This window comes from Mastigoproctus giganteus, chromosome 6 (genome assembly GCF_048544385.1).
Source record: "Mastigoproctus giganteus isolate SK-2022 chromosome 6, ASM4854438v1, whole genome shotgun sequence".
NCBI classification, from domain to species: domain Eukaryota; kingdom Metazoa; phylum Arthropoda; class Arachnida; order Uropygi; family Thelyphonidae; genus Mastigoproctus; species Mastigoproctus giganteus.
Genome location: NC_143580.1, coordinates 160,579,723 through 160,603,126, shown reverse-complemented (window position 1 = coordinate 160,603,126; position 23,404 = coordinate 160,579,723). Strand labels below are relative to the sequence as shown.

The 23,404-nt window shown below is 36.5% G+C and overlaps 1 protein-coding gene across 1 annotated transcript in view; it reads right to left on the bottom strand.

The window, feature by feature from the left end:
- Positions 1 to 23,404, bottom strand: part of Ino80 (chromatin-remodeling ATPase INO80) — a 672,466-nt gene that overhangs the window by 242,456 nt on the left and 406,606 nt on the right. Inside the window, exon 23 of the mRNA XM_090376565.1 lies at positions 21,797 to 21,904. Coding sequence (XP_090232691.1) covers positions 21,797 to 21,904 — 108 coding nt within the window. The remainder of the gene's footprint in view (positions 1 to 21,796; positions 21,905 to 23,404) is intronic.

Sequence of the window (23,404 nt, the reverse complement as noted above, 5' to 3'; positions counted from 1 at the left end):
AATTTTTAATAATATGCTTCTTATTTCTTCTAGAACAGGGTGAACTTTACCTGAGGAATTACATAAAACCATGATTAAGATGAGGAAATCACTGTAAATAACAGATTTTAAAGCAGAAGTCAGAACAGCGATTTTGTAAATCTAGTTTAATTGCATATAATTCAGCTGAGAAGATACTGAATTCAGATGAAAGGGATGCTGAAATATTGGTATTTGGGAACACTGTAGCCAACATTTGAATTAAATTTAGAGCCATCTGTATAAATTGGAGAAAAATCAATATATATTTGTGTGAGAGCTTCATGAAGTTGTTTGATATTTGATGTTTGTAAAATGTTCTTTCCCCACTGACAGAGGTAAGTGTTACACATTGGTATAGGAGGTGGAACATATGGTGGTTGAGTACAAGTTATTGCCTGTCGTATGGAATGGATGAAAACATTCCAAACTTGCATCAGCTCAAGAAGGCGAAGACCAGCTGGCTTTACCATGCTAGGTTTATTTCTGAAGAGGTTTTCTAATGGTGAATTGAACATGTATGACTGAATGGGATGCATGGCACAACTTTGTATCTTGACAGCATACTTCAATAATAGTGTTTTCCTACATAAAGTTAGTGGGGGCTCATGGGCATCAATGTAGAGACTATGTGCTGGTGATGTTCTGAAAGCACCAAGTGCAAGCCTCAAAGCACTGTGTTGAATTGGATCAAGCCAGTGCAATGCACTCAATCTGGCTGAATCATAGATGGGAGCTACATAATCAATATGGGATCTGATTAATGCCCGATATAGCTGAAGCAGAGGGGTACGATCTGCACCCCATGTTTGGGAGGATAAAGCTCTGAGTATGTTTATCTTTTTTAGACAGGAAGTACATACATTTTTAATATGGTCTATAAAATTTAACTTGTTATCAAGGATTAATCCTAGAAATCTGATGTTATTAGTGAGTGGGATGGAGATATTAGAAATTTGAAGTTCAGGATCCGGATGAAGTTTGCGTTGTCTACAAAAATGGATAGCAACTGTTTTCTGCTGCGAGAGTCAATAGCCATTGATGCCGGCCCACTGTTGTATTTTATTAAGTGATATCTGAAGCTGCCGTTTAATAGACCTCATGTTTTGGGAATGGTAGGACATGGAAAGGTCATCTGTATAAAGGTAGGTCTCAATTGTATTTGAAAGATGTTTGGTGATAGAATCTATTCTAAGAGCAAAAAGAGTGGCATTCAGTACGGATCCCTATGGAACACCTTCCTGCATGAAGGTTGCAGAGAGGACATGTTGGTATTGAACTTGAAACAATCTAGTATGTAGGAAGTTGTGAACAAATATAGGAAGGTTGCCTTGCAGACCAAGAGGGAAAAGATCACTAAGTATGCCATGCTGCCAGGTGGTGTCAAAAGCCTTCTCTATATCTATTGAAACCATTACAAGATGTTCATGTTTAACAAAAACATTTCGAATATCGAATTCAGCCTTGACCATAAGATCCAAGCATGACCTATTTTGATGAAAGTCATACTGATTATGGCTCATTAGATGTTCTGATTCAGTGATCCAGACGAGTCTTCTGTGGACAATTTTTTTCTAGGATTTTTCTCAGGCAGCTTGAGAGAGATATTGGTCTATAGCTATGGGAGTTGGTTGGAGCTTTCCCAGGCTTTAGGAATGCCAAAACAGTAGAGTGATACCAAGAAGCTGGAAAAACATTTTCTAAAAATATACGATTGTAAAAAACTAGGAGCAGGTGCAAAGCTTTGTCATCAAGATGTTTTAGCATGACATAATAAATCCCATCTGGCCTTGCAGCACCACTGTGAGCTGTTCTAATGGCATGCAAAAGTCCAGAATATTGCAGAGGTTTGTTATATGGAAGAAAAGGGGCAGTCTGAAAGTTAATAGCATACTTTTCTCTAGTGTTTTTAATTTGTCGGGATGATGCTGCTGAGATTTCAGCAAATGTTTTGCCCAAAGCATTAGCAATATGTAAGGGACTGGATAGATCTTGCCCATTCCAGGAGAGGATTGGAGAAGGTATGGTAAGAAACTTCCCAGATAACTGTCTGATCTTTTCCATATTATTTTGGGATCAGTTTCTGTTAAAGCTTGATGCAAAACAGGTCCAGGGTTCTTTCTTCGCTTGTCTTTGTAACAAATATAGGATGCTTTTGCCCTTAACTTCTTATAATTAATGGGGTTGGTTCTGGTTGGACATTGCTGAAATAAATTCCAGGCCTTAATTTTTGCTTTCTTTGCTTTTGTGCATTCCTCATTCCACCAGTAATTCTAATGCTTTCGACAGGGGGATTTGATAATGGAATTGTGTCCTTGGCCACTTTTAGAAGATGTGATATGATGTAATCTGTTACATTATCAATATTCTGGAGCTGGAATTTTTCCTCATCAAGAGAGAATGATAACCGAAATTTGGCCCAATTTGCTCGGATAAATTTCCATTTCCTGCAAAGTTTGGTTGAAGGAGTCTGTGCTATTAAAAAGTTGCATACAATGGGAAAGTGGTCACTGCCCATAGGATCATTTATAATGTACCACTCCATGGTCGGGACCAGTACAGGAGAACAAATGGAGAAATCTATTGCTGAGGTGTGTCCAGCTGGGAGCTGTATGTGAGTGCGTGCATCAGTATTGAATATGGTGAGGTTTTGTGACTCTAGAAAGCTTTCAGTGAGTCAACCATGTCTATCTAGTTTAGGATCACCCAATAAGGGGTGGTGCCAGTTAAAATCTCCTAATATACAGAGAGGTGGAGGTATCTGTATGAAGAGATTAAGATCTTTTAAAGAGTAAGTGTGGTTTGGTGGTAGGTAGATTGAGACAAGTGCTATTGAAATAAGGAGAGTTATATGAACAGCAACAGCTTCTATTTCAGTTTGAAGTGGAATATGTTTAGTTGGAGTGGTTTGTTTTTGTTGTTGTTTGGCTTTTAGGAGCATTAGCAACTAAGGCCATATTGCTCCGACAATATGCGGTTGTCATTCCCTGACCTTTCCGCACCCTCCGTATTTGGTGGTGATGGGCTCGAGCCCCGGTCTAATCAAGAAGCATGTGCTACGCACTGCTGCTCCTTCCCACATGGCTACGGAGGCGCCTGTTTAGTTGGAATCTTTGAATTTATCAGGATTGCTACACCACCATGGGCAGCATTTGCTATATTACGATCTCTTCGATAAAGGCAATAGTTCTTTATCGAAGGAGAAATTTGCGAGGTTAGGTAAGTTTCCTGAAGACAAAGGGCAACTGGAAAATTTTGGTTAATTAGATAATGGATATCAACTGTGTTGCAATGAAAGCCTCTGTAGTTCCACTGTAAAATACAAGGCATTATTTGTGTTTAATTGATCGACTGCTTTTTGAAGGTGACTGGCTTATGGCATTCGAATTTTGGTTTATCTTTTTTTGGAGAAAACTGACCAGCCAGTGTCCATTTCTTCTTTTGCATAGATTTCTAAAAGGGGATCTTCCTGTACAGATGTGCCAGCTGTGTCCACAGTTTTGTCCTGAATATTTTTCATTACATTTGAGTTTGTACTATGCGATATGGTTTCTATCATTGGAGGAGGAGATGGTGCTGGTATTGTCAGGGGAGTATTATTTGCCTGGTCGGAAAACTTGGATTGTTTTGTGCATACACTTTGTTGTTGCTCAGAAAGGGCATTTCTAACCCAATCAGAAATTCAGTTTGAGTGGAGACTGCTTGATACTTTTTTACAGCATTGGCATAGGTCATATTTTTGGTTATAGTAGGTGCAACTAGTTTTCTTGCTTCTTGGTAACTGACTTTGTTCTCAACCTTGTATTTTACTATTTTTTTTCTCGGTTTTCCACTTTCCACATGTCTTAGAATATGCAGGATGGTCACTTTTGCAATTTGGGCAGGTCATTTTTGTAGCTGTACAGTCACTTTGTATGTGAGGACATACAATTGGGGCAGACAGGAACTCCTCTGCATATAGTTTGTGAGTGGCCATACTTTTGGCATTTATAACATCTTAAAGGGTTTGGAATATAAGGGCAGATGCAGAAAAGCAAATAACCTGCTTTTATGGAGAAGGGCAAGTTGGGTGTATTAAAGGTGAGAATAATATTTCTGGTTGGTTGATTTATCTTTTTTGATCATTATTCGTCTTGTTTGAAGTACATGTTGTCTCTGTAGCTCTTGTTTTATTTCTTCCTCTGTGACATTTAATAGGTCCCAACTGGATATCACACCCTTAGATGAATTTAGGGTTGCATGAGGAGATATTTTTACTGGAATTCCAGCAAGGCTTGTAGGTTGTAATAGATTCTCAATGTCTGTGGTTCCTACTAGTAAGTCTCCTGATTGCAGTCTCTTCACAATCTTGGGAGATCCTGCAATACCCTCCAGATGTTTTTGTATGACAAAGGGAAACAATTTGCTCATAGGCTGACTAGTAAGTGAGTGCATGATTAAGAATGATGAGCAAGGTTGCTCCTTCCGATCAGTCTTCTGTTGAAGACCAGTTATATAATAATGGAGTCTAATTTGATGATTAACAGTTGGAGTTAGATAACCGAACAAAAAGTTAAGTGAAATTAGAAAAAGATAAAGAGATTGATGAATTTACTGTTAGACTGTATAAATTAGACACCAATTTAAGTTAGTAAGTGTGGCTTCACTAGGTCAGCAGGGCTTTCCAGAGTGGGTGCTTTGTTCCAAGAGGCATTACCAAATTTTGGCATAATGTCATTATTGTTTTCATTCTGGTTTCTTTTCACTTGCATATGTTTATATAATTGATTCGTTGAAATACAATTATTAGGTAATAAATTAAAACTTCACAACACTTATGTTTTCACTTGCTTCACACTCAGTGGTTGGTGAGCTCTGAACAAGTTCTCTCTCACTTTACGCTTGTGTTTAGCATGACACATTTACCCTGTCTATATATTTTTGGGGTTGAAACACAGGAAGCTGCATGCCCATTTACCATGAAATTAAAAAGGTGAGGTGTCAATAAGTACAAAATTTTGGGTGGGGATTTTTTTTTTTTTTTTAAATTATTATTGGTATGGACATAATAAGTGTTGATATTAAAATATTAAAAAAAAAAAAAAAAAAAGATAAAAGCAGTGCAATAAATTGCAGAGTGGCTAGAGTAGCAATACGTGTAGAGCTGAATGATCAGGCATTCATACCATATTAATTTTTGCTTATTTAAAATTGCATTTATTGAGTTTTATTATTTCTATTGTTAGAGGTTTTTTTTTTTTTTTTTTATAAGAAGTTTGATGCAGGACATATGAGCTAAGGCTCAGAAGGCTCTGTTATGCAGTTTTAAATGTATATCCGTACATGTCTGCCAGTTGCTTGTAGACCTCCAGTCAATGACCGGAGGATTCAGCAAGTAAGTGGCATACATGCACAGATATACATTTAAATATACAATGAATACAATTCTGTACAATGTATTCGTTATACAGTCGGTCCTCGTATAACACATGTTTACATTACACGAATTCGATCATACACGATTTTATAAATAGGGGAACGTTATCTTATATAACACGAACCGAATTCGCTTATACACGATTCGCCTCTGTGTTTACAAGAAATGGCAGTCGAACGCGGAATCACCCCAACTGAACGCAACACGATAGGAATGAAGAAGATTCTGAAAATGTATTTATGTGTTTTATATCAGTGAAGGGGAAACACATTTCACCATAATAACGTAAAAACCAACACAATTCCAGTTATCGATATAATAGCAAATGCAATTAGATGGAGTTTACTACCAGTTTATAACAGATTCCACTAGCAGAAACGCAACTGGAAATTGTTTTTATTGTTTTATGGTAGTAACCCCCAGAAATGTGCTTTAGTAAAATGTGAGGTGTTAATAGTGTACTCGGCCTTTACGGTGTTGTTTATTCAGTTGCTACACGCGCACAGCTTTGTTTATGTGTATCAAGCGTGCCTCCTCGTTTTGTAATTGTGCTTTATTCCCTAAAAATGAGTAAAATACTTAAAAGGTGTGAAAAGGAAGCGTCCTGGCGAAGACACTGCAGATTCAGAGAGAGAGAAAAAAAAAGCAATATCGATAAACAGAGGCGGACTGGATCAAAAATTCTTACCCGGGAAAATTTATAGTGGCTTCATACTATGGTTTATGGCCAAAATCACACAGGCCTCCGGCCCACCGTGGTTTCCCCTGTAAGGCTTCTGTCCACCTCTGTCGATAGAGAAAAATTGTGAAACGCTTTGAGTGAAATGAAAGGCCATGTGATATTGCACGTGCTATAGGCCTAAATCAGGCAACGCCGAGAATTATAAAGAATGCAGAGAAAATAAAAACAACTTTCATAGCAGGAACAACTCAAAGTGTAATTAAAATCCATTAGATTAAGACACAAGAATTGGAAGAGATGGAACGGCTGTCATCTGTTTGGATAGAAAAATCAAACAAAAAACAAGTCTGCTTACGATAGAAGCAAAAGCATTAGCAATATTTTATTACGACTTACGTATTATAATTTATACTTACGTATTATAAAATACGTAAGTATTTTATTAGGACTATTTTATTTAATATAATAAATTTTTTACGAATAAAATACGTATTTTATCTGTAAAAAATACTTTTTTAGTATTAAAAAATACTAAAAATACTTTATTATAATATTTTTATTACGTATTTTAATCGTTATAAAATACTTAACGTATTTTATAACGATTAAAATTACCCGATTATTTATTGTTTGGTAATGTTTTGGTTCCAAATGTGTGTTCAATCTTGGGTGGTCGGCACCTACTTTTCCCATAGGGTCTGTTGTTTATATTGCACGATTGCGCATTGCACGAGAGTTTCTAGGAACGCAACTATCGTGCTATACGAGGACAGACTGTATATATAAACATATATGAAATTAGTGTTAAAAATGCCGACCGGGCTAGCCGAGTGGGTAAAGTACCTGCCCGGCAACTCAAAGGTCGCGGGTTCGATTCCCGTCTCGGGCTTGGATCAAAGTACTGCAAAAACCTTGGGAGGTGCAATATGGCCACAGAAGCCGATGCGCCAACAACTACCAAATAAAAAAAAAAAAAAAAAAAAAAAAGTGTTAAAAATGTAGAAAAAATAGAGAATTGGAAAAAGAGTGTCACATCAGATTAATGCCATCAAGATATTAATTAAACATTACATCAGTCTATAAAACTTATATTACAGTATTTATTGAACGATATACCCAGGGGATCAAATGACAAATGAAATTTAATAAGAATATGGAATATAGGTATTCGGAGTAAAAGTATACCTATAGAGCCATAAGGCCAAGTATTTAGGTAACCTAAGTTGGACTTCATTGTTATACCCTATAATTAAACACATAATATATAATACAATAATAATATGGTATTTTTTCGAGAGCTAGCACCATTCAATACTGCTACATCACTGCTATCTTATATAAAATATGGTGGTTGCAGGATTTAATATTTTTATTATTATTTTTTTTTATTATATAAAGCAACTTATGTGGAGATCTAAAAATCTGAGACTTAAACTAAATGAGGCAAGTGATAAGATTTCTAACATTATTATCCAGAAAATTATATTGTATTTTTAAATCTATGTACTCTGACTGAACAAAATGTTTTTGAAATCAATAATTTTTAGACTCCTTGATTTAGATTTCAGTAAAGGTTTTCATATGGCCAGAATGGAAATTTGCGTAAACTGGAAAAAATTGGAACTAAAAGGAAAATGCTAAGATGAATTAAGGGTTGTCTTAAGAACAGGATTCAAGGATTGTCAGGAATAGGCATTCATTAGGATGTAATGGTGTGGTGTGGCAAATGAGTCTCTTAGGGATCAGTGTATTTGTTTCTTATAATACTGGTAGGGGTTCAGTGGAAGAGATCAAAGTTAGCTCTAGAATTTTTTTTTTTTAATTAATTAATAGTGGCAAGTGATAAGAAAGCAAGCTTATAGAGCCAATAATAATAAAAAAACAAACAAACAAAAAAAACGCAACCCAAACTTTCCATTTCATTTATCCACTCCCTTTAATGATTTATCCCAACAATCAATCACTCTGAGACTGAAGACAAATTTACATATCCAGCCTGCAATCATTCTTCCTCAAATTGAATTTATGCCAGTTTGCAGACTACTTTATGTCTACTGCAAGCACCTGTATTGCCTGATAATAAATATGCATCCCATAAATTTTTCTTAGCTTCCATGAGCCTCATCAGTTTATCTGACATCAATTTAGGTCTATGCCTTGAACTCTTTCTCTTAGTTCATATAAAAAGGCTAGTGGCTTCTATGATAACATCCCCAAATAACTCTCATTTAGAATTGGCTGTTGGTAACTTCACCAGTTGGTCCCACGGCACAGAATTTACAAGCTGTCTGAGACCACTGAAGTCACCTTGCATTTATAGTTTGCTTGACAGTAGTTACAACTTTAAGTGAATCCCACAGCAATACATTGTGATTACTGCCACTTAATAGGTTTTTTTTTTTTTTTTTTTTAATCTGCAGATTTTTAATGCATGAAGGGTCTCAATCATCCAATAAATCAACAAAAATCTGGCTATGTTGTGAGTGACCAACCCACACGGTCCAGTCAATATCTGGAAAGTCCCCCATTATAAGACATTCTGAGTTACTGGTACATGAAAAGAAACATATGAAAGATTAGGTTCAAAAACTGAGTACAAAACAAGAGTAAAACAAAAAAAAATTCTGATATGCTATAGTAAACCTAATGTAACAGAGTGGTTAAGTGAAGAAGTACAGTAGCACATGCATTTGAGTTGAGTTCTGTGTGAGCCCACATGAATACTAAATATGGATATGATCGTATTCAATAAAAAAAAAGAAAAAGAAAAAAAGAAAGGTTGTAAACTCTTCTAATGTGGTGTTCATACCAGCATAGAAGAAAATTTAAGTTTACTACCTCAAAAACTATTTGCCTATTTTATTATATAAAACAGATAACATAACTGAAAGCATTACCAAGTTCCATTTTAAATATGTTGGAACAAGAATAAAATTTTTAATAAGCTAAAAAAAAGTTGTCAAACTGTTCTTAACTTAATAAAAATTTTATTCTTGTTTTTTTAACTTAAGTAACAGCTGACTCGTGTTCACTGCTAAAAAGAGAACACCCAGATAAAATAGGACAAATAGGTGAATATAGTGTCGCAATTCTCCCACACAAACTATAGCCTTGATTGAAGAGATCTTTAGAAATTCCTCCACTTACTGATGACACTCAAATCTCACCAAATGAGTGATATATATGACAGCTGTTCAAAAAAAGAATGATAATTTTTCATCAACAACTGTTCTGCTTGCTATATCTAGCTTAGCTGTGGAATTTAAGGCCAAACCAAGCTACGTCACATAGCAACTGACTCGTGCGCATAGTGGGTCCTTGGTGGTTGGGTCAAGTTTGTGCCTGTTCAGTTTTGCCTATGTAGCAATGGGCATGACACATGAGTAACAGCATGCTGCTCTCAAATTTTGTTTCTATCTCATGAAGCATAAGAAATGTTAAGAGGCTTATGGTGAAACTATACTTCCACATGTAGTTCAAAATGTTTAAAGATGGGCATAATTCAATCACAAAAATCAGCAGTGGACCTGGAGCTCCAACCACTGCTATTACCACAAAACCCACAGTAAGGTAACTGGAAAAGATGTTGAAAATATCAGCTGAAAGCATACACAGTATTCTATACAACCATTTGCATATGATACGTATGTGCATGCTGGGCGCCGTGACTAACAGTGATGACATAACTAAAGCCCTACTTAAAGGACATAAAAATTAACAGTATGAGAAAAGTGAAAGAAAATGGGGAGCTACTGGAAGTAGCAAATAAAGAGGATTTAAAAAAGGTAGAGGCAATACCTGAAGTCACAAAACTTGGGCTTAAAACAGAAAAGCCAAAAGGAAAAAATCTTCATCTTAATTTTTGATGTACCAGAGGCAACATTAGAAAAAGACCTAATTATCGATATATACTATAAAAACTTCAGTAGAATAATGACAATAGATGAATTTGCAGCCGAATTCCTTCTAAAAAGAGGAACAAAAGCAAAAGAAATGGATTATTTAACATAATAGCAGAAATGACACCTAAAATATGGAAGGCACTACAGGAACAACAGAGAATCTATGCTGACTGGACCAGCCATAAATTCAGGGAACATGTCCCCATACAAAAATGTTTTAAATGTCATAAGTATGGAGACATACTGCCAGGGTTTGCAGTCAAAAAGAACCTGTCTGTGGTCACTGTGCAGTCACTGGCCATGATTACAAAAGGTGCAAAAATAAGTCTCAGCAGCCAAAATGTGCAACCTGCAAGGCAGTATGGCTAACTGACTATGCACACAGCATCAGGGATGAAAAATTCCCTTGCTATAAAAAAAATGGTAAAGCTAATACAACTAGGACCAATTATGGGCCAGATTGAAAATATAAATGTGACTAGGGTTATAAATCTCGTCCAACTGAATGCTCAAAAAGCAAGAGCTGTTGTAGATCAGATCAAGCTCAAATTAGAAGAAAATGACATAGACATCTTGGTACTCCAAGAACCATACACACATATGAATAGGGTTCAAGGATATCCAAGAAGCTACAAAATCATAGAATACACCTCAGGTGGGTCACCTCTGCTTCCCAGTGGCAATGTGTGCTCACATCATAGTGCTGTGACACAGTTCTATGTTACCTCACTTTATTCCAGACCTGGTGAAGATATGCTACCATAGAATATTTACAAGCAGTCACAGACCTGCTACCTACAGCAAATATCATAGTGGTGTGTGTGTGTGTGTGTGTGTGTGTGTGTGGGCGCATGCGCTGATTATTATTATTAGCCATATGGTACAAGGAAGTCTAAGGCTTATGATGCACCAGCCAAAAGAAAAAAAAATTTCTGAATTACCCTGAGAGAGAGAGAGAGAGAAGTAGAAGAAAATCAAGAAAGAGAAGAATGTTGATATCAGCTCAGACCCTGGGTGTGCCAAGCCCATACTCACCAGATGTGAACCCCTGGGCTCACAACCGGCATTTTGTTGTCAACTGCCGGTCAGCCTTAAAGCATAGCTGTACAGAAGACAGAGCAGGCACACACAATGGCCAGGTATCATCAGATTTTATAGCCACCTCACCCTTTCAAGTGATAAATCAACCTAATAACTTACCAACTTTTAGCAGTACCATGTGGGAGAGTGATACTGAGGTCACTCTTGCCACCAATTCAATAGCCTATAAAATTAAAGACTGGTGTGTCAAGCCAACCTGGACCACATCAGATCACAGAGTCATCACCTTCAAACTAAACAGGCAATTACAACAACCCAACGCTCCTTGTTAAATATCAAAAGGTATAACCTTAAAAAGGCAAACTGTTTTTGCAGATCAGCTGCTGTATGTTCTGCAAAAATATTTGCAGAACATACAGCAGCTGAATGAGTGATCTAGATCAGGCAACTGCAGCCCGGACGAACAAGCTCTGACTACGGCAAACATTTTAACACAAACAGCAAACCTGACTATCCCACGGAAAAAACCGAGGAAGCAGGCAGTCCTCTGGTGGTGCCCTGAACTGACTATACTCAGGAGAGAGGGGAACCAGGTGAGGATAAATTTTCAAAGAGCCAGAAAATCTTGGCCACAAAATGAGGTAGATGCACTGAGAGATTCTTATAGAATCTCTCAGGAATCAGTATACAGCCCTCATAAGAGACATCATCATCAATACTATCCTAACACCTACTTGTACCTGCACTTCCTGAGCAATAAGCTCATCCATGCTTTATTCCTCTATCCCAGGGGTGACCAACTTAATCTGTGATGCGATCTACTTTTTTTTCTTCAAAATGTGCGATGATTTACCATCTCAAGAATTTCATTGTACATGGTTAAAAAAGTTAATCAACACATATTGAAAAATATTGTTTATAAAATTTAAAATTAAATACAATTCAGAATTCTTATCTTAAATTCATACGTATTTAAAACTTTAATTTAAGCGAAGTTTGTGTCTTCATTTCATATGTCAAGCTTTCAAAATCGGGGATATACTGTGATAAATTAAATTTTCTGTTTATACTCCGGTACGACCAAACAGTCAGAAGAGTTCACAAGACAGAATACAAGAAACACCATATTTAGCAGCCACAGGCCCCCGGTCATTCAAGGCACGTGTATTTATGCACCTGCGTGCTGACCACTCGGCTATGGCTGCCTTATCAGCAGCTGCTAAGGTCAACCGTAAAGAATCTTCTGTATGCAAGTGTGTAAGTAGAGTGATTCTTTATCTTTGTTTGTTTCAAATATGAAAACGCCGATTCACATAGATATGTGGAACCAAAACAGGAATTTAAAAGTTCACTGCATTTTTTTACATTTGAGTACTTTTCTAGGCAAACATATTTCCAAAAGTCTTCTTCTGGCTTTAAGAAAAATATCGTTTTGCAATGTAATAATTTCATTTTCAAGTAATCTTTCCTCTGTGTGAAAAATTTCAGCGATTTGTTTTGTATCTAAGTCGACATTAAATGGATAAGAAATATGGTTTCAAAATCATCCACAACTTTCTCAATTTCAGAAACATATTTCTCACTATTAAATTCAAAAAAAGGATATTTTTGCAAATTATCTTGCATATTTTCAAAATGATCAGATTTTTTTTTTTTTTTTTTTTTTTTTGAAATCCTTAGCCATTGCCAAAAATTGATATTTATATGCAGAAATCAGTGCATGAAGTGCCTTTCTAAATTTCCTTTTTTTTGCGTATAGCCACTGCAAATCAAACAACATTTTTCTTTTATCATTACAAAAAAGTATTCTAGTTACCACTCTTGATAAAAATATGTTTTGCTCTTTTTCGTTGTATTAATTTTAAATCAAAGGTTATTAAATTAAGTATAAGTACTGTCCAGTCATTAATATTAAGTAAAGTAAATAAGAATTCAACACATGCGCTATACTCTCCACAACGTAACTGTGTGCATTTCACTAATCTATTTTTATATATATTTAAAATTTGTCACGATCGATTTGTTGGCCACCACTGCTCTATCCTATCAATTTTAATCTTTTGATCCTTAATCATATCCTATTTATGATAAATCAAACATTGAGGATATGTTACTGCCCTTGCCCCGAAGAGGCAGATAACCACTATCTAGAGCTCAATTAAACTTTAAACTTCAAAGGCAAACTTCTATAAATTGTGATTCTTGTTCCAGCCAAATTAAAACTCTAAACATTTAAAATTCATCAATATATTTTTGTACTTTATACTTTTTACATTTTCTTTTACACAACTATAAACTCTAAAATCAATATAAAATTCTAAACAATAAAATTCATCAATATATTATTGTATTTTGTATTTTATACTTTTTTTTTAACATTTCCTTTTTATACAACTATAAGCTATAAGATCAATAAATTCCAATTCCAACTAAATCTCAACTCCATAAAAACACTTTACATATATACAAATTTTCACAATTGTCTAATCCTGTTTATTTCTCTAGTGAAATTTCTCAGCAATTCCATTCTCTACTCTTAAACAAGTCACTCCAGGTGTATGAGTTGGAGCTAATCTACATAATTAACATATTCCTTGGTATATCATATCTTACACACTGCCGTAAAATATGCTCTGTATCCTCTACCATTAAACAAACACACATTGGATTTTCTTCTACACCAAGCTCTACCAGTCTTTTCTTTAAAACATGTCCAGTTATTAACATTGTTTGGAACATTCTTAGACCGACCAAGACGAAATCTCTTTGCATAGTTTTCTCCCCAGGCAGAAAGGTAAAGTTAACATGCCCCTTAGGAGAACCGCTCCATCTTTCCTGCCATATACAATCTATATCTTGTTGTAACCTTTTCTTTTCTACTTTCAAATCGTGTCTTCCATACTCTCTTCTCTACGAGATTTTATTCCCATAAATTCTATTCTCTTATTATTCTTAATCGCACATTCCATTATCCTTTCAAGTATAATCAGATCCACTGGTTTCCTTTCCTGCAATAACTTGCAGTGCATCATTTGAAATGGTTCTGCAGGACCGTGTCACTGCCAGAAGGGCAAATCTGTGCTGAAATAAGACTTCTTTTAACATGGCTATTAGTCACTCTATGACCCCAAGCCCCACATGCATACGTCACAATTGGTAGAAATATACATTAATAGAGAAGGTCATTTATAAAGGACTTGCCTTTCACTCCCCATTCTACCCTTCTGACTTTCCTAATGTTTAAATAAATCATCCTCACTTTATCTTTTAATTTCTGCATGTGAGGCAAAAAAATCATCCTTTCATACACATAAACTCCTAGATATTTGACAAAGGTGGCATATGCTATCGACGTACCAAATATTTTTGCAGTTGGCCGTCTTTCACTGATCTTCCCTTTGAGCAGAACCACGAGTTTTTTTCATCGATATCTCCATTTTATGGACCTCAGCCCATTTCTCCAGTTGTCCCATAGCCCTCTTAATTCTCTCCTCCAATTCTTTTCTAGACTTTCCCACCACCACCATTATTAACAAATCATCAGGATATGCTACCAGTTCACATCCTACCCACTCTTGAACCAGTAGATCATCCAATACAATATTCCAACTATAGGGACCTATGATTGAACCTTGTGGAGCACCTCTTGTTACTTCCTGAGTAACTTTCCCATATTTTGTTACAATTGTAACTTTCCTATCTTTAAAATAATCTTTTGTTGTTTGTTTGTTATTTGGTTTTTAGGAGCATTAGCAACTAAGGCCATATTGCTCCGGGAATATGCGGTGGTCATTCCCTGACCTTTCCACATCCTCCGTATTTGGTGGTGATGGGCTCGAACCCTGGTCTAATCAAGAAGTGTGTGCTACGCACTGCTGCTCCTTCCCACCTGGCTACGGAGGCGCCAAAATAATCTTTTAAAACTCCATAGAACTGCCCAGTACACTTCATTTTTCTCATCCTTGCTAGAAAGCTTGGCCACTACATACAATCAAATGCCCCCCTAAATCAAGAAATATACCCAGGACATAATTTTCTGAAGTCTCTTGTACATATGACACCATTTCAACCACAGCATCTTCAGTAGATCTGCTCCTCCGAAAGCCAAACTTCCTACGGCCGCTCACTCCATTACTCTCGTAATATTCCTCCAATCTATTCATCAAAAACATTTGTGATAACCGTTAATAATGCCACTGGTCTATATGATCCAGGATCCGTCCTCTCTTTTTCTCTATTCTTTAATAATATTTTCATGTATGCCTCCTTCCAACAACTAGGAAAGATTTTCTCATTTAAGCACACATTATATAACTCTACCAATTTCTTTCCAAATTTCAAACCAAACTTCTTTATCACTTCAGGTAGCAATCCATTTCTGCCTGGTACTTTCTTTATCTTAACTTTCTCCAATGCTATCTTCAATTCTTCCTCCGTAATTAACCTTTAAATTCCTGCTCCCCCACATATTCATCATTTAATTTCCTGATCTGTCTTTGTTCTCTACTATCCAAACTTATTTAATCTATAGGAAACAATGAGGAGAGCAAACCACGCATGGACTCCCAGTCCCTTGTACTCTGATTTTCTATTTTAATAGTACCATAAACTTGATCAATTTTCATTCTATCAAATAATATAATAATTTGTATGGTAATCCCCATACGTTCTTATTCATTTCCTCTTTTACATAGTTTCGCCATGCTTCTCTCTTCTCTTTTTGAATTCTACCAACATATTCCCATCTTATTTGTTGGTATTGCCTCTTTAAATCCTCCATTTGTTCACTTATTCTTCTCCGTACCCTCTGGAAATTTCTCCTAGCCCTGTTCACTCTTCTCCTCATTTCTGCTAATATCCCATTCCGCCAAGGATAAAACATCTTTCCACACTAGAGAAAGTGATCATCATGAGTGAATAAAAATGTAACCAGTGTGGTGCAGGAAGAGTTGTGTCTTGAGAAATGTCACTTAGATCAGCATTCCAAGTATGAAGTTCTTTAGGTCTGAGTGACGCAGGTCAGTTTTCATGTGACTTACTCTCATAAAAGGAATCCTACCGGGTATTACACAGATACTCCCAACTAGGAGGTGATGGGAGACTTTGGATCTTAGCAGCATAGTGAGACAGCAATGTTTTTCTGTGAAGTTGTAATGGCGGATCATGTGCTTCATTGTAAATGAAGCACAAAATCTGCCATTACATCCACCATCTCCCAGCTTTGGACTGGATAAGTCTTGAAAGCTCTCAGGCTGTCTCACAGCACTGTGCTGGATGATGTTTAGCCATTCTAATATGCTTATCCTAGAAGAGTCATATACCGGAGAACTGCAATCTAGGTGTGAATGGATTAGAGACTTGTAGAGGTGTACCAATCGGCTCCACATGATATGGATGAGACTGATCAAAGTTTATTCAAATGCTTTAGACAAGTAGTTTTTAAATGAGTGATGTGAGTTTGGAAGTTTAGCTTGCTGTTTAATACCAGCATGTTTAATCCAAGAACTCTAACGGTATTAACATGTGGGATTAGAGTTTTGTTTATTTGTAGTTCCAGATCAGGATGGAGAGCCTGTAGCTTGCAGAAATGAATGGCAGTGCATTTCTTTTCTGATAGTTGATAACTGTTCCACAAAGACCAGGATTCTATTTTGGTTATGGCAAGTTGGAGCTGCCATTCGATGATGTTCATGCTTTGAGACTGTTAGGAAATGGTAAGGTCATCTGAATACATGTAAGTCTCAACAGTTTTTGGCATATCCTGTGTCACGTTAACTCAAATTGCGAATAGTAGTTGTTGGAGCATCCTTTTGAAAATTTTACCCACATAGCTTGTGAGAGATACTGGCCATAATTTTCAAGTAGAGAAGGATTCTTGCCTGATTTTGTTAAGGCAATAATGAAAGAATGGCACCAGAAAGAAGGATAGGCCTTTTCAGAGAAGATCCAATTGTAGAAAATCATGAGGTTACACAAGTCCTCTTCAAGTAAATGCTTCAGAATAATGCAATGAACACCATCTGGGCCTGCAGTACTGTTGGAAGATCCATTTAATGATTCTTTAAATTCTATTAATGTAAACGGAAGGGGCAGTGCATGAAGAAGTTGATTTTGCACCATCTGCAACTGCTTTGATGTTCTGCAAAGAGGACACACAAGAGGCAGAAGAAGAAATTGTGGCAAACAATTATGCTATCGCATTAGCAACTTCATCAGGAGTAGATATATATTTCCCTTTCCAGTGAAGTTTGGGAGAGGGCAGCTGAACAAATTTGCCATTTAGGACCTGTATCCTTCTCCAGATGAGCCGTGTGTTGGTATCTTTTGTAACGGTTGAGGCAAAAGCTTTAGTCTCAACCATTGTCTTGCCTTAGCTATAAGTCTTTTATAGGCAATTAGGTTACTAGTGGTAACCTACTTGCAGAAATTATTCCAAGCACAATTTTTCTCTGTTTTGGCATTAAAACAATTTGCATTCCACCAGTGATTTCAGTGAATGCGATGTCTTGGATTTTTGAATAGAAGCATCATATGCGGTCAGAATCTGATTGGTTATGTAAGTAGTGACAACATCAATAGGTTATTTTTGAACATAAATTCTGTCTAGATGTACAAAGGGTACTAGGAAAGTTTTGCAATATGACGCAACAATGAATCACAGGAAGCTGCTTGTTGCTGCATGTTGAGACATGTTCATACGTGCATAGTAGCCGCTGCGCCAAGTCGATGGGCTCAGTTATTCATTAGTAGTGAGAGTGTAAAGTGCTTGCAATGGCATCGTGGTCACGAAATGAAATAAGGACAGTTTTGCGGTATAATTTTGTGCATGGTTTAACCATAGACCAGTGCTTAGAAGAAATGACTCTTGCACTAGATGATGATAGTCCACATCGTACAATGATATTCAGGTGGTATAGAGAATTCCAAACGGGAAATTTCACTCTGGAGGATTCTGAGAGGCCGGGAAGACCACGAACATCAGTTACGGAGGAAAACGTTACTGCTGTGAGGAAAATGCTTGACGAAAACAGGCGAGTGACCTACTAACACATAGAGGATACTTTGGGCCTAAATGCACCAGCAATTCGTTCGATTCTGCAAGATCATTTGCACATGAAGAAACTTTGTTCTCTCTGGGTGCCGCATCAACTGACTGAAGAGCAGTTGACACGACGTGTGACTTGGTGCCGAGAGATGTTAAAAAAGTTTGATAAGGGACAATCTCGGTATGTGAACAACATCGTGACAGGTGACGAGACTTGGCTGTACTATTACGATCTGCCGACCAAGGCTGAAAACAAAGTTTGTGTCTTTGATGATGACGACACACCCGTAATTGTCAGAAAATCCCGATCTGTAAAGAAGAAAATGATAGCTGTATTTTTAAAATCGAGTGGAATTGTGGAACGTGTCGTTTTGCACATGCAGAAGACAGTCACAGCTAAGTGGTATACTGAACAATGCCTGCCTAAAGTCATTGGATCTATGAAGAACCTGCGGCCAAAGTCAAGAATGGACACCTGGTACCTCCATCACGAAAATGCTCCAGCTCACTGCGCCAAAGCCTGCACCGAATATTTAACCACGACAGGACTGAAACTTCTCGAGCACCCTCCCTACAGACCAGACCTTGCTCCCTGCAACTTTGCACCGTTCCCGCATGTGAAAATGAAGCTAAAAGGGAGGCGGTTTTCCAGTGATGAGGACCTTCTACGGGCTTGGGACAACGAGTGTGCTTTACTCCCTAGTGAAACTTGGCAGAACTGGTTTAAAGATTGGTTTTGGAGGATGGAGAGGTGTAGTGAATGTAGAGGAAATTACTTTGAAAAAAATTAAATAAACAAAGCTGTATTGCAAAACTTTCCTAGTACCCTTTGTATTTAGGCAGATAAGCCATCCCAGTTTGCCTGTTTAAACTTCCAATTGGATTATTGGTCAGGATTTGGAGTTACCCATATGTAATGAGCAAATAATTGTATATATAAGTGACCATTGATCAGTTAATAACAACCCTGTCATGATTGGAAAGATGGATATTGAACAAAATGAGAAATCAATCACAGAAGTAGATCCTGTAGGGTAAGTGAAATTATGTGGGAGATCCAGAGTTTGGTAAATTAAGATCATTATTATTCATATATTATTCAATAAATTCTCTTGTGTCCATTGTAGCAGGACCCACAGGATTATCACCAAAAAAAGACAAATTGAAGTTGAGGGTTGTGCAATGAGGTTGCCAAGTTCTGAATGTGGAAATGGTAGAGATGGTGGAATATAAATGGAAACAAAAGTAATTGAAATATCTGCTGCAATACGAACTGCCACAGCTTCTAGGCTGATAATTGTATGGGAATGTACAGTGGGTTAGAATTAATATGAATACCTACTCCTTCACGGGCAGGAGACTCTGAGCTCCTGCCTTGTCTGTACATGATATAATTTGAAAATTTTGGTGAAACTTGTGGTGATAAGAATATTTCCTGTAAACATAACCTATGAGATTGAAATGAGCAAGTAAATCCTTTAAATCATCAGAATGGCTGGTTGGTCATCTGAATTCCATTGTAGGATGATGTGCATTTAGGTTTGGCTGAGGATGATTCATCTGGCTGCTTTTTGTATGCATGCCATTTTTCCCTTTTTTTTGGGGGGGGGGGGGAGTTGGGGCATCCAGTATCCATAATGTAATCTGCATGAAGTTCTAGTGTATGGATTCCTCATAATTTGAGTGTACATCTACTTCCATACTGTTGGTGGATGATTCACTTTATTTGCTATCTTTAATAGTTTTCAATTTTTCACTGTCATGCAAGACTGTTGTAGTATCAGTTGGGATACTAATTGGAGTGTTAGTTGCTTCTCTTTTTTAGTTCTAGGCTTATCAGGTTGCTTTAAATCAATTCACTAGAGAGGTGTTGGGTAGTATCAACACATCTGTTTGAACTGCAGTTGAACGATAGCTCCAGGTGTGAGATGCATAGGATAAGCTAGGCATGGTCAACATGATTTGTCTGCATGATTCAGGACATGTGACCATGTTCTATTTTGTATTTTATAATTTTCTTTCTGGTTTTCCATATTTCACATGATTTAGATAAGGCAGGGCAGCTTCCTTTGCAGTTGGGACAAATGGGAGTTGAGGTTGAGCAATCTGCTTGTGTATGGTCCTTTGATCCACATATAGGACATATGGCATCACCTCTGCATGCCTGCTGAGTGGCCATATTTCTGGCATTTAAAACAAAAAAGGGGATTTGGGATGCACAGCCAAATTCAGCATTTAAGTAGCCAGCTTTTACTGTGGATGGCAAATCAGGAGTGCTGAAAGTTAAAATGATGGATCGAGTAAGAATGACATTTCCATCTTTTTTTTTTTTTTAATCATTATTCATTTCATACTGATTACCTTCTGATTACTAAGTTCCTGAACTAATTCTCCCTCAGACACTGCAAGTAGGTCCCACCTTGTGATGACAACTTTTGATAATTTAAGGTATTGTGGGGAGTAACAGATACTTGCAGTCCACCAAATTTCATTGTCTTTAATAGCAACACAGAATGTTTGGAAGTGGCTGTTTCAACTAGCAGGTCTCTGGATTGTAGTCACTTCATTATTGTTGATCCAGCAATATATTCCAAATACTTTTGGTTCATAAATGATGACTTGCCGACTTCGATTAGATTTCTAGAGATTGTATCACTAGAAAGTTAAGTATGTTCGGACACTGTGCTTCTCTTTGAAACCTTTTAGGTTGGTTAGGTTAGCGTCATTTTCATTGGATATTTCTGTCCTTGAACTTGATGACTCTAAAGGTGGAAAATTATTGAAGTCCATAATTGTTCCTTCGGAGAGAAACTTTCTTCTCCTAGGTTACCGGCCCCACCACATGGAGGCAGGAGCAGTGCCAATCAGTGACCAAGCAATCAGAAGACTAAGAGAGCAGTACAATCCTAGTGGATGTGACAGTACTGTTGCAAGTGGGGTTAGCAGTGACATTGCTTGCGAAGGAAGGCAGTAATGTTGCAAGCAGTCAGCAGTAACGATGAAAGCAAGGAGGATTTATAAAAGAACTAGTACTCGCCCTAGTTCTTCTAGGAAAAACACTAGAAATCACTTGGGAACTATCACTTGGCATTTGGGGCCAGACAGCACTTGTTGCAGTGTCAAAGTATTGGATATGAATAAAGTGAGCACCTGACAATGCCAGATGACACAAATATTACAAACAAACCAACACTATATCACTTGCTCTTATAGTAAATAATACTCTATAATATTCAGTTAAAAAAAAAAAAAAAAAGAGAGAGAGAGAGAGAGTTGCAGTTTCCCCATTGTAACTGCACTTATGTTTTCCGCCATTTACTTTTACTGCAAAAGTGTCACCAGTCATCTAATATAATGCAGAAAAAATGCTAATTTTTGTAGTTGTCACCACATCAGGACTCATGTTAATCATCTTATTTATACTGAATGGGCAAAATAGCAATATTTACAATGACTTAACCACTGGTTTCCTTGGAGGGCCAGTCATATCACTTACCAAAATAATCATATCAGATGAAACTAACTGCAATCTGTCACTTCTACCATTAGAATTTATATTATAATTCATGAAATGTCAATATATATTAAAATTTTTATGTCTCCCCTAACCATAGTGTGCATTCCATTAATACTTATGTTAGTTACCAGTTCCTGAGGAAATTATTAAAGGACAGACTAAAGAAGCTACTTGCCTGGTGTTAACTCTGGAAAGAGAGAATGATGAATATGCTGTGGATGAAAAATTCCTAATGTGTTAAGCAGAAGCTTCCATTTTGCTACATCTTTTACAAGCAGGAGACCTAATCCAGAATGATTTTCAAATATTACTATCATCATAATTAATAATGACACTCAAGATTAAGCCCAATTAGAGCCTCAGTTAGAAAATATAAAAAATAATTATGTATAAGAAGCCCTTATTTTTAAATGTAGGTAAATTGAAATGTCATTAGAACTGTCATAGGGCTATCGAAGGGTCTCAATATTGACATTCGATGGTTTTGTCATGATAGGAACCAATATTTGCTGAAATATGTGCAAGATGTGACAAATCCAGGTGGAATAAAAGCCCCCCACCCTTTTTTGGAAGTGAATAATCTGAAATTAAAATCATATCCTATGGTCTAAATTTGTTGTTCACAACATCTTTTGACATAAGCTACGGTTAAAAACAGGGTCTTCATTTTATAACTAATATTACACAATTATTATGTTGGTAAAAAGATGTCTTTTTATCAACATTATAATAAACTAAATGTGTTATAGTTTCCAAAAACACACACACAAATAAAGCAACACTTACTAATAAAGTTAAGTGCAATAATCACACCATTTCATTTAGCTGTTCAAAGTTCAGTTATGATAAATAGCACATTTGATTCTTTTTACTACTATAAGCCTATGACAAACAGATTTCTGTTAAGGTGAGTTTAGTTCTATCATTAGTAGCAAACTTTAATATCAATTACTTTAATCTTTTGTATTGATTTTAATTTTAGATTCTCATTTAAGACAGCTTTACTTTCAAGTAAATAAAATATCATTATTATGAATGTAATCTTAAACATACACATGCTTAATTAGCCTTTATATCACCAAGCTCTCACACTCAAATCTCTAAATTCATGTGTTTTGGATTGTTCTGTTGCTTCTAAACTAATATATTGGATCTATTCTGGTGCATCCTGGTGTTTGTGACAAAAGATCTTTCTTCCAGTGCCACAACTGGATTCTAGAGGAGTTTGGTTAATCTAGGAGCTGCTCTGGGAACTTCACACATGATTTTGTCTTGTTCTGGTTTGTTGGATATGATTTCATCTTCAAACAGGTGAAGGTACTACTCATTGAAGTAAGCCCCTTCATTGTTGTTGGCATTGCTTGGATATAGCATTTTATGAAATATGCTTTTTAAAACTTTCTCCTCTTATCTGACCACTGTGTTGATAGCATGGTTATTTATTGTTATGATGGTTTCATATATATAAAGGCTGCTTACAACACAACATACTGCACCTAACAACTTGATCATGGTTAAATAAGGCACATACTTAGGGAATAAGCAGGATGCATTTGGCAGTTATACAATTTTATTTGTTTAAAAAAGAGCAGAAACTTTCAAATAAGGTAGATCTTCTATACAACATGGCAGAGTGATTAAAGTTCTTGCAGATAATGAAGAGAGCAAAAGGAAGCAAAAGGGCATCATTTACAACAGCGTTTCCCAAACTGTGTTCTGTGAGATATGAACAAGTGTTTCCTGCAAATTTGTAATTAATAATTAAAAAAATTAAATAAAATAA